Here is an 18891-nt window from a genome sequence, read left to right on the forward strand (position 1 = left end):
TGTATATAAATTTAAATATAGCTGCAGCAGACTCATATCTTTAACTTGTTGTATATAATAGATTAATGCCTATTTAATAGATTAACGCCTTCACGATAAAAGTACCATCTGCGTTTTGTGTGGCTGATAAATGGGAATTTCCTTCCCTGTCAGTAGATGGCGCTCTTGTGATGTGCAGCAGGGCTCTCACCTCACTGTCTGTATTTATCTTATAAACAGACTCCTAAAGTTTCTTTTGACAGAAAACTATAAAAGAACATCTGACACATTTAATATCATGTCAGTATGTTCATTTACAATACTTCTTATCTTTAAAACTACAGATCATCTGGTTGTTCGGCACATTGTTTTCTGAGATTTCTCTTGTTTATCTGTAACATATACATTTGATTTCAGTTGTCTGAAGCACATTTCATTAATTTCCTGTAATATTCTTATTTGTGTACTTGAATATTAAGGGATGGGAAGAAACTAAATAGTTTCAATCAAGTTCTGAACATAAATACAATTCTGAGATACTTATATTTTACTTTATTAAAGTATTCTATTACACACTAATAATAATAATCAACCAATCAATGTTTTTTGGGCACAGCTTTGTGACCGTTGGCACATCAGGATGATGGGTTTTATTGCAGACATACAAATAGAGAATATCCGAAGTTCACCACAGAGCTGAGTCATCAGGGAAATAAAGAGTAGAGTTGACTCACTCCAGTTAAATGCTGCTCTTATCAATTCAAACTGTATGTTTTGGAAGGAGATACACTACTTACTAAATTTACGTATGTTTTATTTGAATTGATGATTATTAAAAAGATTAAAACATAAGCTTGATTGCAGAGTTCCAGAGCTGCCATTTTGAACGAGTCCGTCCCTTTTCAGGGTAGCGGAACCAAACTGCGGAACCCGGACGCTTTTCACGTCAACACCTTACTGTTGTGTTATTCTGCTTTTTCAAACCAGGAAGATGGATTTGCTGTCGAGCAAATGGCTCGTTAATCTGCTCGTTTGTTGTTTTTTCGTCGGTGAGTTGTACTCGGATGGTTCTCATGGTCCACGTCCACGTATTTGTGTCATTATCGGAGTGTGTGTCTGTGTGTAGCCGTTCAGATTGATGCACTTCTTTGTGCTCGGAGAGAACTGAATGCTAAGCTAACGCGTTAGCAGAAAGCGACCCCGTCTTAATTCTGTAGTTTCTCAACAGGGGATCGGTGACACAATGCTTCACCCATTTCCTTCAACTGGAAATGCTGAAAACGTTTTTTTATTAAGTCTTTTCGACAACTTTTCCGCTGAGTCTGTCACAGAGTGTCTCTTCCCTTTTGGTGCGAGCCGCCCAGCATCAGCGTGACTGCTCGTGATGCGGCCGCCCAGAGCGCCGGGGATTAACCGCTTGACCAAATTACATACATTCTTCAGTCGTTTTATGTAAATATGGTTTGCACAACGCAGTTGTAGCACACATTAAGTTGTTTTCGCATCTCCAGGCTCCCCTGTTTAATTCGGCGTACCAGGTGATCCACCAAAAATGCACTGTTTGAATGAAAACGTTGTTTTATTCAAGCCGAAAAGCTAGTGTCTTGAAAGAGTGCAAGCAATGACCCATTCAAAGTAAATATATCTCTCTGAATTCTGAATTAAATTAAAAAGAGAAAAGGTCATCTGCCCATATGCAAGAGTATTTAGGATTGTACTTTTCTAAGTGAGAGATAAAGGATGTGACTTTCATTTTTAGTCTGAATAGTTCAAACCCACTATCTGTCTTGGTAAACACTATGCTCTCATGTTATATTTGATTGTTATATCAATAAATTTGATTGCCAAATATCCCACAATCTTCTGTATGTTTGCATAAATGGAATTTGACATTAAAGCTGTCTTTTGACTTTGCCTATTTAATTCCTGGCATGTGCAGTTGTTAAAGTGCTTTTTCCCCCACTTGCAGGTGTCAGCTGTAATTCGGTGGAAAAGAAGATTTACGTGCATCTCAATTACACCGTCCCGTGTGTGCGACTGCTCAATGCAACACATCAAATAGGCTGCCAGTGTGAGTAAAGCAATCGATTTAAAGTGATGCTTTATACTTGTCAGAAGAACCTAGCATGCATCTGGGACACTCACAACAAGTACAAATACCTGTCACAGTCTGCACATCTTAACTGTGGAGTATGTGCCCCTTATGGGCTCTGGGTGTCTTTCTTTGACTGGGTTTTTGTAGTAAAATACGTACTACTTGGCCTATTAAAAATAGTTTGGTTGCTCCAGAGACGTACAAAATCAATTCTATGTCTTTGAGAGTCAGAAATGATTTTTGCGGATAAAGATAAAAGCATACAAGTTGCAGATAAACCAGGCAAAAAGCGTTTCAACAGCTGCTAAAATGCAGTGTGCTGTTTTACTGTAGTGTACTGTTACACTGCAAAAAGCTCCAGCAGCAGCAATTTTCTCTTTGCTGTGTCAAAACCTTTCCTGTAACAGAGAAGAGGCCCGATGCACCACACATTGATTAGATAAGCTTTCAGGACATTTTTTAATCTACTACAGCTGTTGTATCACATCACAGATGCTGATACTACATTTCCTCTGTCGGATTTTTAGCTCATTTGTCAGGTAATGTGGGCGTGCTCCATGTGCTCGAGTCGGAGGAAAACCTGGACTGGGTCCTGCAAGCTGGTCTCACTCCTCCATATCTGGTTATCCTGGAGTCCGCGCTCTTTACCAGGTACAGTTGACTCGTCTCACCCTGCAGAGGAAGACCTCTTATTAGCTTCTAGGTCTCACCACGGCAGAAATCAAAGGAGTTACCGGTTGTTCAAAACGACCATATGGATTAAATAATAGTGAAAACGTATTGGTTGTTCAATCAGTTCAAAGCATTTCTTTCAATTATAGAATACTTTTATTATTTAAAAACATCAATACATGGCAGTAAAACTCAATCAGTCGTACGCTGTCAGTAACAGGCATGTACAGTCTATCCCTGAAATAAAGAAAGCTGAACCACATTTTAAGCCCGTGTCTGACCTGTGTTTGTTCCCGTATCGTTTCCGCCTATTAGATCCATCATGATGAAGCTGAAGGACGGCTCCAGCAGGGTGGCGGGCGTCGCAGTTGTGACGCCAAACGCAAACCCGTCCGAGGGCTCCTCCCCGCACACCAGCTGTCCCAACGAGAACACAGGTGGGTGAGGGTTCGCCTGCTGAGACTTGTCCCTCTGTATTACACCGGTTACACAAAATAAGTGCGTTTTTTTTATGAGGTGCACAGCGCATGAAACTACATGTCGTAGTGAGCAACATTGTATGTGTGCACAGATTTATGATTCAAGGCTGCATGTGTGACCAGAGTTACTTTTTTAACTGGGCGAGAATACATTCAAACACACGACGCAAAAGGTCCCGTGCTTTATTATTTTACAATATTAGATAACAGTGGATGTAAATAGAGTTGCCAAGTGAGAGGAGACACCTTTTCTGGAAGGTTTTTTTCCCCTCAATTTTGTATTTAGATTATTCTTTTAATGATTACATGTACAATGCTAATATGATGGATGTATTTAATGACCGTCACTTTTATTTATATGACACAGAGTCAGATGTATTGACACAGATGATAAGAAAAAAAGAATGTCATAGAATAAAATATTTAAAAGCTCACACCTGCTTTTAGTATCAAGGCGGTTGACATGCACTTTGTGTATTTCCCTCAGGCGTGTATACAGAGAACTACGATCCAGCCATGGCCCATTGTAACGTGACGGTGTGGAACCCTTTGGGAACCGGCTTGTCCTACGAGGAGTTCGACTTCCCCATCTTCTCTATGAAAGACGACAATGACACTCGGGTCATACGGCAGGTAATAAATATGACGGGAAGCGGGTAAAGTCTGAGACAGAAGTTAATGTTTTGTCTTTTAATCCGATTTGATATCATCACTAAAAATGTTGTCATATGTTTTCCAGTTGCCTGTCTGGTGTTTTGAGAATATAAATATTTCAGAAGGATATACAGTACTGTTCCACTGAAATCTATCTCAACTCGTCCCAGTTGAGATTGGGGACGATGCCAATGAGGTTTCAGCAGCACTTATCAGCAGATCTTCTCTTCTGGAGCCAACATGTTGTGACACATTATGTTGAGACGATTTGTCATAAATCATAAATCATTAGCCGTTTCCCACTGCAGTGGGCTTTGCATATCTGCCTCTTGATGCAGTGCAAGTGTTCATGTGCTTCTCTTCCTGTTGTCGCAGAAGAGCTAACAATGCTGAGCCGCTGAGTTTTATTCAAACTTGTCTGTTTAAAACATTTAACAGACTTTGTCCGGGGGCTGAATTCATATTTTTTACGAGTTTAAAACTTTGTGGTTGCTGCACCTCTCGGATAAGATGGCAGGTTATACGAGGGAAACTCTCCTGTAAGCCTTTGGTTTGAGGTTTGATCCCCAAAATGTCAAAGAGACGAATTTGGCCCCAGACGTGGACATTAAAAGTATTGCTGCGTTCAAACCTGCCCATGTGTCCCTGAGCCAGAGCACCAGACCCAATAAGATATGTTCCAACTTGTTCTACTGAGTACTGTAATCGTATCGTGCCCCCACACACGAACATGTTCCTCATGCGACTGCTTTCCTCCGTTCGCAGTGCTACATGGACCACAACCGCGCCGTGAACGGCAGCACTCCTCAGTACCCGCTGTGCGCCATGCAGCTCTTCTCCCACATGTCCGCCGTCACCGACACGGCCACCTGCATGCGGAGGAATGACATCAACTTTAGCATCAGCCCAGGTGTTAATTTACAGAACACTGTTTAATATCTCAGCATACATACACACAACAGGCTACACACAATCTATTTGAATACAAGAAAATACCCAAATGATTATACTGTTTTTTTAACCAATCCTAACCTCAGTCCATATGGTTCTTTTCTTCCGTCTCTCCCTTTTTTAGAAATGGTTTGCGACCCATTGGGTGACTATAATGTTTGGGCCTCCACCAAGCCGCTCAACAACACAGCCAAGGGCCACAAGGTGAACGAGAGCGTGGTCATCGCAGCAGCCAGGGTGAGTTACTGGGTTTTAGTCCTGCACTGCAACATTTGTCAGTTATTGTTATACATTTCTTCAGCCGGTATCTGCAGTGGTCACCTCCCAGTATAAAAGCCAAGACCGAGCTAACATGGCGCATGTAATGTAACGGTTTCTGTGCCCTGCTTCTTGTGTAAATATTTGTCTTACTTTATGTTGTTGAGAACGTAACCCATAAATGTAGGCGATGATGAGGTGGCAGAGGCGCCTCTCTTTCAGCAAGCTCATCTAGCGAGAAGATTTTTTTCTGTTACATCATTGTAAACTGAATGTATGTTGTTTTTTAGGCTGAACAAGACAGAAATTCATTGCATTTTTTAAAATTTTTTGACATTTTATTGACGAAATCGGTCAAAAGCAATCAGCAGATACTCGATGATGAAAATAATAGTTAGCCGCAGCCCTACTTTTCAACAGAAATGCATTATAACGTATAAAGACGAGATGGACTGCGTTCCCTCGTAGTTTGAGGCCACATTTTTAATGATGCTGTGAATACAACTAGGTCATTGTAAGTGGAACTGAACCGCTTACCTCGATAAGATGTCTGCGTGACGGATCTCCTCTCCTCCCCTGCAGTTGGACAGCAGGTCTTTTTTCTTTGACATCGCTCCAGGAGCAGAGAGCGGCGTCTCTGGGTTCGTCGCTCTGCTGGCGGCCGCTCACGCTCTGCGAAATGCCACTCAGGAGGCTCCGCCTCCACGCAACATCCTCTACACCTTCTTTCAAGGGGTCAGTCGCTTGTGGTGCTTTACGAACAAACCAAATGTAACGTACAGCCAACTGTACTCATGTTGTTTATTTTGATTTGACTCCAGGAAACCTTTGACTACATCGGCAGTTCGAGGATGGTGTATGATATGGAGAGGAATCACTTTGCTGTGGACCTGGACAACATCCACTCAGTGCTGGAGGTTGGACAGGTGTGTGTGTATTTCTGTCTTCTGTATGCATCAACCTGTTCAGGCTGCCAGATTTTAAGGTAATACTTAAAGAGACATTACGCTTTGAATACTAGCAGCGGGTTCTGTACCTAAAATATATCTGAACAGTTGAAAAGTTTACGTTTTTTTAGATTAAAACATTTATTTTAATGATATTTAATAACTATATTTTAAAAATGTAACTTGACATATTTCATTGTAAAAAAAAAAGAGTCATAAAAGAAGGGGTCAATATCAAAAATGATTTGCTTTTGACAGCAAATCCTACTTTAAACAACTTACTTGACTCATAATAATATAAGTTTATTATAGTTTTATATGTCAAACATGTTGATGCCAAAATCATTAGAGCTGCACCTTTTACATTGGGAACAGATTCAGTTAAAAAGTACGTACTCAACCCTTTTTCACTTTAACGTTGCGAGACACAAGTTGTTTTTATGTATATGTTTAATATTATATGTTGACTTTGTTCACCATAGGTTGGACTGCGTGCTGACTCCAGACTGTGGCTTCACACCGACCCCGTTTCTAGGAAGAACAGCAGCAGTGTCGAGGAAGAGGTTTGTGTCCTTCAAAATATCATTCAAATTGATAGCATGATGTATCTAAATAAACCTTTTAACAAGGTGTAGGGCCTTAGTTTGGAACGATTCATACGATGAACTGAAAGTCAGCAAAGATGATGGACAAAACAGATGTGTATATATTAGAGAGCTAACTAAAAGTACTATACTATAGCGTACTATTCGCATTGTAAGCATGTATCGTGCACAATAAGATGCAACTATACACACTGTAAGCATGTATTGGGCACAATAAATATAAAGAGGTACTGTATTCACCATATAGTAAACAATAGTGGATACAAAAGTGTATTGTTGAATAATACATTAAGTAATGCAGTAACTGAACCTAATGAGAGGATAATTAAGCGGAAATAAATGAATAAGAAATTAAAATTATACTTCTGAAAAGATCCTGAAACAGTTTTGAACAAATACAGGAACAGATGTGGAACCAAGTAGAAGTGATCCTTCATCGCTATTGCTACATAAAATACTATGAATGCCAAACATTTGGTTTTAACAGCAGGAATTAATCCACTGAGCTCACAGTGTGTGCATTACTGTGTGTGTTTTTTATTCCTTTCTGTTTCAGGTGAAGAAGCTCATCCAAAGCCTGCAGTCGGTCGCCTCGGGTCTAAACGTGTCAGTGGAGGAGACCCGTTTCTCTCAGCCGCTCCCGCCTTCCTCCTTCCAGCGATTCCTGCGAGCTCGGCCAATCCCTGGCGTCGTCATCGAGGACCACCAGTCTGCTTTCACCAACAGGTGAGCCGCGATCACTACGCACTCCTTTTCATTTGTGATCGTGGGATCTGTGTCTGCCTCAAGGAAATGGCTTGTTTTGGTCATTTATTCACCTCTCTCTTCCGTGTGCAGCTTCTACGAGAGTATGCACGATAACGCCGAGTACCTGAACATATCTTACCCACCAAACCTGACACCGGAGAAGCAGCTTGATTTTGTCACTGACACTGCCAAGGTATCACCAATATTCACCATATTCATGTGCTCTCTAATTAGTCATTCTACTGTCCGTGTGTTATCCATAACATCTGTATTAAATGTCACAAACCCATGTCTGGCCATATTTAAGCCGTCTTCACGATGTTGCTGTTTAATTTGTTATTGGGAAGCAACTAAATGAAGATTTCTCTTGATGCATCTTTCAGGCTCTGACCGATGTGGCCACCATTGTTGCCCGGACTCTGTACATGCAGGCAGGAGGAGCAGAGAGCCAGCGGAGCAGCATTAACGCTGACCCTCAAATAGTAAGATTTCATTTAGGAATTAGTAGGAATACGTTTTCAGCTATCTCATCTACAAGTTCACTATTCCTATATTTTCATGATTTTTTTTTTCTCTGCAAAAAATAGAGAATTCTTGAACAAAGCTTTGAGAATATTGTAGATATTTTTATGTGAGCATTATCCTTCTGTGAGAACATGAACACACCCGTATGGATGTATATCCTGTTCCTCGTCAACACCAAAGCATTGCTCCACCCGAAGAATATGATTTTTGTGCTAGTCGACAACTAGTAAATAGTAAAAGTGGTGTCTGAATTTAAGTTGTCATGGTTTTAAAAATATTACTGTTTGTGCCAGTAATGCAGATTATCTTCAGATATCCAATATGAAAAAGATGCTTTAATTTCCTTGCAATGATATTGGTATTTTTCCTAGAAAGTGTCTTGTTTTTAGGAGGTGATGAACTTTGTTTTTATCTGTTTCACCTTCCTGCATGTTGCACTCGCATGACATATTGTTTTTAGGTCCTTTTTGTTTTTATTTACTTCCTTTACATCTCACTTTACTCCTACCTCCTAAATTGGTTCTGTCTCGTTCGGTCACTTGAAATGTGCTTTTAAATAATTGCCGTTTTTCTGGATAGACTTCTTACTAATGACACATTTTATTTAATGGTAGTTCCTTTTGCGAATGAATGGAGGTGACTAACTCTATCGAACTGTTTCCTGTCACTCAGGTGACCCGGATCCTGTACGGTTTCCTGGTTCGGTCAAACAACTCCTGGTTCCAGCAGCTAATCCCCTCGGACCTCATGAGCCACCTGAGTGAGTTGAGATACGAGCTCATCATTTTTAGTTTGTTTGTTATTTACTACGCTCGTACAAATGTTTTATTTTGAAGCCGCTGGGGAAATGAGTAATATACTTCTTCTCGAGCTTAATGGGCAGTCAGCTACCTTTTTTAAATTATTTATTATTGGACTGAGGTGGTGACAAAGCAGACCAGACGGTGCTGTTGAATCCTGAGTCCAGAGCTGACATTTACAAATGTGCACAAACTTAATTTCTCCCGTCGTCTGTCTTTCAGCTGACCGGCCCACAAACTTCTACGTGGGCGTGGCCCAGCAGCCCAGCGAGCCGACCCTGCTGGTCCAGTACCTGCTGGCTAACCTGACTGGTAGCACCGTGAACGTCACCCAGGAGAACTGCAAGAACCAGAGGGTGGACGAGCAGGACAAGGAGAGCAAACACGTGAGGCCTAAAGCACCCTTTACTTTTGTTTGGTTATTTAATCCGAGACTAATTTGATCACAAGAATAAATAAACGTATTACAAAAGGTCAAGATGCGTATCTCAAATCTGGCTGCAACTAATGATTACATTAATTCTGGATTAATCAATTATATCAACTAAGTGTTTTACTGATTCATTTAATTATTGTTGGTCTATAAAGAAAATTTGAGAATAGATTTTTTTACATTGAATCTCAAGTTCCAAAATTGTTTGTTTTGTTGCACAAATGGTCCAAAATCCAAATATATTTCATTTAAAATTAAATTTGCTGTCATTAAAAACAAAGAAACAGCACTTCTTCACATGTGAGACACTAAAACCAGAAGATTCATAGTATTTTTAAGCGATTTATCAGTTACGAGAATAGTTTAAGATGATCTCTCTTGATATTATATTGACTGATTATATAGTCAAATCAACTTTAGGGCAACGCAATGTGCTTTACATACAAATGCCATATTATAATAATAAAAGGTTGTGCAGGAAAAATCAGTGCAAAATACACAAATGCCATAAAAGACACAATTAATCTTGTTTCTCTCTCGCTAAACTCAAAACCTGCTGTTTATAAAAACATACAAATAAAGACAAAGTGACAACAACTCCTACTTGAAATGTTATGAGATTGTTTAATATATACAAACATACTAGATAAATATAGAATAAAGCCATATTATAGGAATTATATCGAAACTGTATTATCTCCATGCCTTTGACACATATATAATAATAATATTAATAATATATAATTTTGTTCTCCACCACCCCGTGACCCGCTTTGCCTCCTCGCTCAGTTGTACAACTTCCACTGGGTTCAGGGCGCGGCGCCCCCCAACAGCACCGTGAGGGAGGGTTTCTGCATGCGCTCCACGGCCCGGCTCTCCAAAGCGCTGTCCCCGGCCTTCGACCTGCGGGAGTACACCTCCAAGGATTATTCAACGTGGACTGAGTCCCGGTGGAAGACCATCAAAGGGCGCATATTCCTGGTGGCGAGTCACGACCTGGAGGTAAACTTTGGCTTCGCTCCTTATTATTCACGCACTGCAGGAAGTACATTGGGCCTCGTTCACCCACCGTTCTGACTAAAGTCTGGAAGCAAATACGTTTGTGCTCTGTACGTTACTGCTGCGGTTTCAACTTCAAGTAGATCACACACTTTAAAAGCGTTGGTTCGTAATAATCTGATTTACAGTTGTGAAAAGTAAAAACATGATAAATACAGCATACTCCCAGGATATTCTTACAATATTGACCATATTTGAGAGTTCCCACCTTCCAGGCAGCGATTTCTTTTAACTTCATTTGAACAGGATATGAAAATAAACTTGCTGAGACTTGATTAAAGCGATCATTGTACTGAGGAAGACACAATGACAAGCAGGGACTTAAACATTTTGCCAAAAAGCAACACTTTTTAATGCAACAAATGTACATGATCTTTCTCACAATATCCATGTTGCTTTTCGTTTAGCTTCTTACTTACATTTTCAGTTTTGCTTGTGAGTGCAGTGCTTCTCAGTCAAACAGTAGAGTTTCCAAAATGGCAGCAATAAAGGAGCTCCAGCAACAACAACAAAGCAGATTTAATGCTGACAGTGATGGATCACCTCACTTCAAGTCTCTGCAAGTTCATTTTAACATCATACTGAAATGAAACAAATCCCTGCGCCTCTTTTATCTCAAGTTTGTAGATTTTATTTGCGGCAGGTCTGATGAAAACGGGTGCATTTTGTTGGTTGACGTGTTCAAAGACGCATCCAAGAGGCTCCAGATATCCAGTAGGCTAAATCTCTGGACCTGTCGGGGAGCAACAGCCAATGAGAGGGTTGAGGGGTTGCCTGTAACAATAGGAACGTGACCGTATATGTTGCATATGCAACGCGGCGCAAAGTTATTGCCCCAAGAGGTCGTAACCGGATGTAACCGGTAAAGACGTGTGGAAACAGGATATTTTGTAAACATATGTGCCAACGACAACATCGAGCATGAGTCCAAGGAAAGTTCTACTGATTGCTTTCACCCAAAAAATCCTGTCATGCATGGTAACACGTCTTTTACCGTGTCACTTTGCAATCCCGGTCGGTCAACCTCAACCGATAAAGACCCCTGATGACGAGACGATGAGTTTGTGAAACGGCGCAACGATCTTTGTTAACTCGGCTTTAGTGCAGGGGCGTGCACCGCTGTCTGCCACTGGGGGGCGCCAAAGTCGCTGTTAAAATTCTACACAGATTTTAAAGCTGCTCTAATATAATATTTGTTTACTGAAAATGTGTAAAATGTGAGAGGTGTTAATTATGTCAATTATCACAGGACCCTGCAGCTCCCCTCCGATATACGGAGGATTTTAGCCTCAACTTTACTTTACTACGGACCCCAGATGGTCAAAAAGATTAATGAATACTGCACTGATGAGTTGCTGTTTCGCACTTATGATGGATAAAGAAATCATCGAAAAGATATGATAAGAAATTGCTTTTGATTTATTTATTTTTTTCGAGCGCTAAGGGTTCCTTTGACTCTTCCAGATGTTGACGCTCGGCGTAGGTGTCGGCGTGCTGCTAACCTCCCTGATGCTGACGTACATCATGAGCTCGAAGGCCGACATACTCTTCAGTTCGGGTCGGGAGCCCGCCAACGCCACCTACTGATCCAGACTGAGGCGACGCCGGCCCACGACCACTACTACTAAAACTACTACTTCTATCCCAACCAGACATGGACAGACAAACCACGAGTAGGTACACCGGTTAGACGCAGCAGCAGCAGAGGTCCTTGTTTCTTTTTAGTTATTATTTTTTAAGAAGACGACGATGACTCCATGTTTACGGACTCACTGAGGTGAGACGTGACACGAGGACTGGATTGGCCTGGATGGATCTGGACTCATCAGGGTCAGAAAACACTGGTCAGACCCCGTCAGCGGAAAAGATGTTCATATTTCTTTTCTCTATTTTATTGTCAAAGAGTGTTTTGTTTATCGTGTCACGGGATAGGCACTAAAACGTCGAGCATTATTTTGAGCGCGTTTCTGATTGTGAATATGTAAATGTGGCCGAGTGTGCGTGATCAACTGACTGTGTGATTCGGTGTGTACGGACAATGAGTGTGTGTTTGAACTTTGTATGAGGATCGCGATGATATGTGCAATACTGCAGCTGTCTTCTCTGTCAATGTAGTTAACTTATCAATCAGTTCCAAGAAGAAGAAACCACTTTTTTTGAGTCAGTGAACAAGTAGTTAAATTTAAGGTTTTGCAAAAAATCGGGGCGTTTGTGGTGAAGTATTTTGATAAGTTTTAGGTTCTGGGATGTTGACAACAATCCTGAATATTTATATTTGTCCCTCCCAGTCCACACATAACTACACGTGTATGTAGTTATGTGTGTAAACTGCAATTTCACACATTGTGATATTTGTGTGGAGAAGAAGAATTTCCCGCCGTGGCCGATAACACTTTATTTCATATTGATCAGCTGCCAAAAAAACACATAAAATCCAGTCCATAAAAAAATTGTGTTTCAACCCAGAAAATGCGCTGGTACTGTGACTGTGCACTCTTTGGTTCAAAGCCTTTTTCACAAGGTTTCTTTTTATGGTAACTTTAGTTAAAAAAAGAAAGAAAAGTACAGTTTAATTGTGTCAACACTCAAAACGGTTTTGAATTCTGTTGTAATTTTAATGGCTGGACTCGATGACCAGTTGTGATGCCTTGATGAAGAAATAAACATGGCTTCTTTTCCAGTTTTTCTTTTCATTGTCCACTCACTGCCGAAATATCATTTATTTATTTATTTTTTTCATCCTAAAAAGCTTCCTTTTACAGATGATAGGCAGCTCTCACAAACACTGACACAACCGTGTTTACCAAAGAGTGATGTCATCCTCTTTTTTAGAGATAATGAGGTCATTCCCAGGTTCGTAATGGAGAGGTGCTGCAAAGTATATTGATTTGAGATCGATACTTTTTTATTTATTTGAATTTCAGGGGTGGGGTTCCACAATCACAGTTGATAGATTTTTTTTTTTCTTGCACCTAAATCCAGAAGATGAAGCCCAGTTGTCTCGCTTTAGATACATGACACCCGTGGTGCTCGGCCTCTTGACCTTTTGACCCCTTAAGTAGGTCAATGAGTTGTGACCAGCTAATCAAACAGTTTCTTCTCTGATGATTAAAGTGGTAAGTTTGATCTTAAACATATTCATATCATTCAGTGTAGAACTTCAATACATCTTTGTCATCTTGTGTCTGCTCTGACTGCAATAAAAACTCTAAAAACATATTTAATACTATTTCCTTTTCTTCTTTAATTTTAATCTAGAGGTTTAAATGTGTTGAGGTCTCCCTGGTTTGTTCCTGCAGTGATAAATTCAGGTTATACAACTCATTAATAAAGCCAAGCATGTTGTATTTATTTATTTTATATGTATTATTCCTTCATAAAGAGTAGACAAAAGTTGCAATTTTGGAATTACAACATGGGGAAACAAAATGACAAAATAAAGAAAACTATTTATTTATTATGAAAACACATGCTCTGTAGGCATGATGGTTATGTTTACATTAATTTAAGTTGTAAAATTGGTGATGAAATGCTAATAAATCAGGATCATGTAAAAAAAAAAGTCTTTCAAGTAACTTAATGAAACTTAAAGGCACTCAAGATAATGATATCCAACCTGCTGAAAAAAGACTTGTTTTATTCAAATTGTTATAATACAGGCTACAAATCTTTTCTTTTTTTTATATGGTGTAAAATATTTTTGCCTCTTAAATTACTTGACAATAAATCATGAAACAAACCATTAAATCCCATCAAAGAAATGTGAGCTGTAAAGGAAAAGCATGGAATTAATACATTGACTTTATATGCACTGGTTTATACGATATAAACCAGTGCATATAAAGTCAATGTATTTATTCAAGTTATAAATTATATCTAATATAAATCTGATGATGACGAGTGAGGGCAGAACGTGACTCACACAGCTTATTTCACTTACTTTTTATTGAGTATTACAGGAAGAAATGTCTCATTCTAATATTTATTTTGGTCGGGACTGAGTTTGAATATCTAAGCTGCTGGTCTGCAGTGCACACATGTACGTGTCTTTACAGCTCCACAGAGGTCAGACTGTATATACAAACGTTTCATGATGATGGTAGGATTTTTTTTTTTAGCTCCATAAACCGTCCCTCTGTTTTACGAGCCAAGGGAACCACTTTACTTTGTGACGTTATAGTGTCTACTTCTCTTTTCACTGAGTGCACTGTGTGTGTGCGTGTGCGTGTGCGTGTGTGTGTGTGTGTGTGTGTGTGTGTGTGTGTGTGTGTGCGCGCTGTAATGGATGTTTTGTGGCTGAACACACACACACACACACCGTTTTCACAGGCCCGCTCCCTCCCTTCCCCCGTGGTGGGAGAAACGGAGGAGGGGCCAAAGTGGAGCGGAGGCGGGGCGCGCGCTGCTACGGCTCACTGGAAAGAAAGTGGAAAGTGAGAAAATACCTTGAATGGACAATCTGGAATAAGTAAGTAGCATTTTTGTGTGGAAGAAATGTGTTGAAATGCTGCTGGTGGGGACTGTACGCGCTGCTTGAGACGCAGGGAGGAGACGGGAGGACTTGGGGCCGCCGGAGGTCTCCGGTTTCCCCAAACAATAGTCGACAGGACGCGATGGTTGCCTTTTTTTTGTGTGTGGTTGAAACCGCAGGGAACTTTAGGACCCTCACCGGCCCTATTGTTGTCCTCACCGAGGCCACGTCGGTCTGTGGAGCGATTTTAAACGTGTGGAGGAAGAGTGTTGTGTTCATAAATGTTCCAGAGGATAGAAAATGGTTCAGAGATGCGCGTGGAGGAAAAATAACCGCGTCCAGTTTGATTGTAGGCCGACGGTTTTTGAATGCGTCTCCTTGCTGAAGGACTGCTGGGAATTTCGAGCGCGTCCATTCATTTACAGTGTTGAGAAAAAGAAGAAGAAAAAAGCAAAGGCGGAAGAGAGCATTTATTTTTTGGATGAGGAGGGTAATTTGGCATCAGGACGCGACCAGTGGGGCCTGGGAGTCTCCCATTGTCCTGCCGAACCACAACACCCTCCTTTTCTATCATTTTCTAGGTCGCACAACTCTTTCTATTCGACCCAAATGCTCACGGACCCCTCGCAGTAAGTCAGCGCCTCGTCGCGGCCGTGTGTGCATGTGGGGTATCGCTGAATTATGGACCCACGCGACCGCACCGCCAGCAGGGAGCAGAGCTACAATGTGTCCGAAAGGAGAGCAACAGTGTAGCGTTGCTGCTGCAGCAACAGGCCTGCTGGTTTGTGTACCTGCTGGCTTCAGAAGTAGGAGAAACAAACGATGCACTGCTGTAAATACTCATTAGAGGGACACAGAGCAGCCCAGTACACCTTCCAGTGCTTCCAGTGGGACTGTTATACTGGTAACATGATACCAGCAGGTAGTAATATCACAGTACAGCTAGTTCATGTGGGGTTTTGTTGACACACATGCATTGAAACGGTCTGTAGGAGAATGTTGAGTTTGTGTATATAATAGTGTTCAGTGGGGCCATAACTCTTTTTTTATTTTAATCATCAAGTCAGTTAAATGTCAAGAAACATTATGAAGTTACATTATAGTCAAAAGGGACTTGTAAAAAGTGTTTTTTTTGTTTCATGCTCAACCCAAATATATTGAGTTGTAGGTATATAAAAAACGATGAAGGCGTTGAATCCTCACATTGACGAAGTTGGGAACCAGCAGATGACATTTCTGCTTGATTAATAACCTAAACAAAAATCTATATATACTTTCTGTTGATCCACAACCCAATGTGTACTAATTGTTTCCATACTGCTGTTCTGGCTTCATGCCTAAAAGGGGAACTATACTTATTCCTGTGGTCTAAGACAGACTACAAATATCAGTAAACACGAACAAGTCTTTCCCAAATCCAAAAGTGTGAGTGCTGAAACTCGTATATAAAAAGTGTCATACTGCTCCACAGACTGACTACGTCGGAATCGCATGCTATGAACTACACACTCATCCTGTGTTCAACATCTGGTGTCTGACTTTGAGAGAATATTAATTAAGCTTTCATTGACCATGGAAATAACACATTGAATTCTCAATTTAGGTGTCGTTCCCTTTTTTAATAAAGGGTCAGAGTTTCACCTCTAGCCCTCATTGTGTCCGACGGTTTGGTTCAGTTTATGAACACAAAAGAACGAAGAAGTCTCGAACAACAAATGTTACTACGACGAAAAACTGTTATTCAATGATATGACACGGAGAAAAGCACATCATCGCAATCTAGACACGAATAAATATGAAAAAAATGCAGGTTAGGCAGTAAGTATTTCACTGGAGATGGATTTAAAAGCTAAAACCTACACTCTCTTTAGGGGAGCCATGTTTGGGCTGTTTTCCATTTAAGTATACAATAATTCCCAATGAGGACTGCTCCATCTCTAGGTCATCTAGTCTGACTAGAGTCATTCTTGAAAGGGATGTTGTTGTTGTTGAGGCTTTCAAATGTCATTTTGAAACGCTTAGTTAACCACAAATTGGATTGCACTCAGCGTCCGCAGCAGTTATCTCAAAACCTGCGTCCTAGACAAAAGAAATTCTCAGTCGACTGACGCACGTATGAGTTTGTCGACTTCATGTTTTCCACGAGAATCAAGTAAAAGCACCACTTTACATCTTGTGTTTCACAGAGATGTGCTCATAAGTGTGGAGGGAGGGTGCCTGGCTGGAACCCGAGGAGATGATACTGAAACTGTATTAAACACAACTATGGGGTTAATAATATTCATGGTTTGGCTGAACTGACCCTGAAACATGCTTGTCGAACTGGATTTATTATTATCCTCCCCCCTATCCCCCGTAATGGACCAGAGTCCTTCATCCGATCCTCGTCTATCTCATCTCGGCTGATCGAGCCACTTCCTGTCCCCTCAATACTTTGTTTGGATATGAAGACTGATTGTTTGCAGGGGTCTCTTTGACACCCATCGCTGACCAGAGGACAGGCCTGTTGATTCAACCATATCCTGTTAGATTTGCACACACACACACACACACACACCTGCTCCGGTTTGCTGGCCATGTGTGCACAAAGGCTGACAGTAGCAGTTGTCTTGTTTTTGCTGGTTTTACTGATGTCGTTACAGCAGTGGGTGGTGGTCAGCCCTGTGTGTGTGTGTGTGTGTGTGTGTATGTGTGTGTGTGAGTGATGAGCCTCTTCGGCAGATGGACGCTGGGTGTGTGCACGCTTATTTTCACAGTTGGCATATCAGGGCCTCAAATGGATGTTGAACAGAGCTGGTCATCTCAGTCGGCCCAGATTGCGTTCCCATCCTGACAGCTGCTGTCTCGGTGCCCCGGGGCCTCAGAATGTTTGATGAAAGCTTGATTTTGTTTTTTGGGGCTTTGGAGGGGGTAAAAAGAGGCTGTAAAATCCGACATCGGCTTGTTCTAACTTAAGCGTAACGTGGCTGCATGATGATTATGTTTTTACCTTACTTTTCTCTCTAGGAAAGAAAGAAGCCAATGTATTCAAAGCAGCCAAATAATAACTTTCCTTAAATAAAAGGAAAATTACCATTTCTATATGTGAACCAGATTATGAAGCATCCAATGCCAGTGTTTCCTACTGTGTGAAGAGAAACACCTCAGTTGGTACCAAAAGCGAACGTCAGTATATTAACTCGTTCCCTGATCATGACGCGTTATGTAACTACAGGTTGTTTTAAAGTGAAGTACTTATAATCAGGGCTATACAGGAGGCTATACAGGAGGCTATACAGGAGGCTACCATTGAGATCATGTCCTTTTGATTTCATTTAATGACACCAGAAGAAGTTGATGTTACAAAGTTCTACACGTGATGCAGAAAAGATCTTGAAAGAATTGAAAAGATGCATTTGAATGTATCCGTCTCAAATACTTTGATTGGAGTAAATACTATCTGGAGCTCAGTTTGCTTGTCAAAGAATGTCTTCGGTCAGTGGGGTTTTGTTGGTGACTTATGATCACTCAGTGCTTTTACATTACATTTCATTTAGCTGATGCTTTTATCCAAAGCGACTTACAATAGTGCAATTGTAAGTCGTAAGTGAAATAGTGCTTAGTGTTTCTAAGATCTCATGAGCTTCTGCTGAAGTAGCATCAGCTCAGCGTGCATAGAAAACAGTTGCTGTTGCTTTCAGTTCATGATAGTTATTAAATGGTTTTACACTCCCTTTGGGCCAGGCCGAGAACCATGGCACTTCACAGGCATGACGCCCGACATCGCTGCTGTTTAATCTCACAGACCACACACCTACGCAGATTACTGAACCGGCCCGTTGTTGGGAAAACTCTTTTAAAAGCAGCCCAGAGCGTGAAGTGAACAAAGGTCATTTTCTTTTTGTAGAAGCCAGACTTTGACTTTGAGGCAGGGTGGTGGAAAAAAATTAACCAGTTAAACATCCCCAAGAATCCCACCACTGTTTGATTTGCAACGGCCGCCGAGGAACAGCAGCTGATTCTGTGTGTGCGTAGAAGAAGCCGATCAAAAGCCATCAACGACGGCCGGGTTGTCACTTGTGTTCAGACGGACGCTCGCGCTTTAATTTAACTTGAATGTTGCCTTGCTGACTGTAAAGGACGAGAAGCATCCTGGTGAAGCTCATTAAGTAGGCCATAGGACACTGGGATGAATAGGAAACCTTATCCATCTCCTCGCTGGACCACACCCCTCTGG

General features: G+C 41.0%; 1 protein-coding gene across 1 annotated transcript; it reads left to right on the top strand.

The window, feature by feature from the left end:
- Nucleotides 1-955: 955 nt before the first annotated feature.
- On the top strand, nt 956-12884 carry ncstn (nicastrin). The gene is made up of 17 exons (XM_079215393.1): nt 956-1028; nt 1949-2050; nt 2602-2725; nt 3062-3183; nt 3713-3858; nt 4645-4789; nt 4955-5067; nt 5671-5823; nt 5910-6014; nt 6518-6598; nt 7197-7366; nt 7478-7580; nt 7771-7869; nt 8585-8672; nt 8935-9098; nt 9935-10147; nt 11669-12884. The coding sequence occupies exons 1-17, from the start codon at nt 971-973 to the stop codon at nt 11789-11791; spliced, it is 2109 nt and encodes a 702-aa protein (XP_079071519.1). The 5' UTR covers nt 956-970; the 3' UTR covers nt 11792-12884.
- Nucleotides 12885-18891: the final 6007 nt, after the last annotated feature.

The sequence above is a fragment of the Taurulus bubalis genome, assembly GCF_910589615.1.
Source record: "Taurulus bubalis genome assembly, chromosome: 1".
NCBI lineage: Eukaryota > Metazoa > Chordata > Actinopteri > Perciformes > Cottidae > Taurulus > Taurulus bubalis.

Excerpts from the sequence above, each read along its gene's own strand:
- ncstn (XM_079215393.1), top strand. The coding sequence starts at position 971 with ATGGATTTGCTGTCGAGCAAATGGCTCGTTAATCTGCTCGTTTGTTGT. Across the intron at positions 4,790-4,954 it reads CAACTTTAGCATCAGCCCAG|AAATGGTTTGCGACCCATTG; the intron begins GTGTTAATTTAC and ends TCCCTTTTTTAG. Across the intron at positions 9,099-9,934 it reads AGGACAAGGAGAGCAAACAC|TTGTACAACTTCCACTGGGT; the intron begins GTGAGGCCTAAA and ends CTCCTCGCTCAG.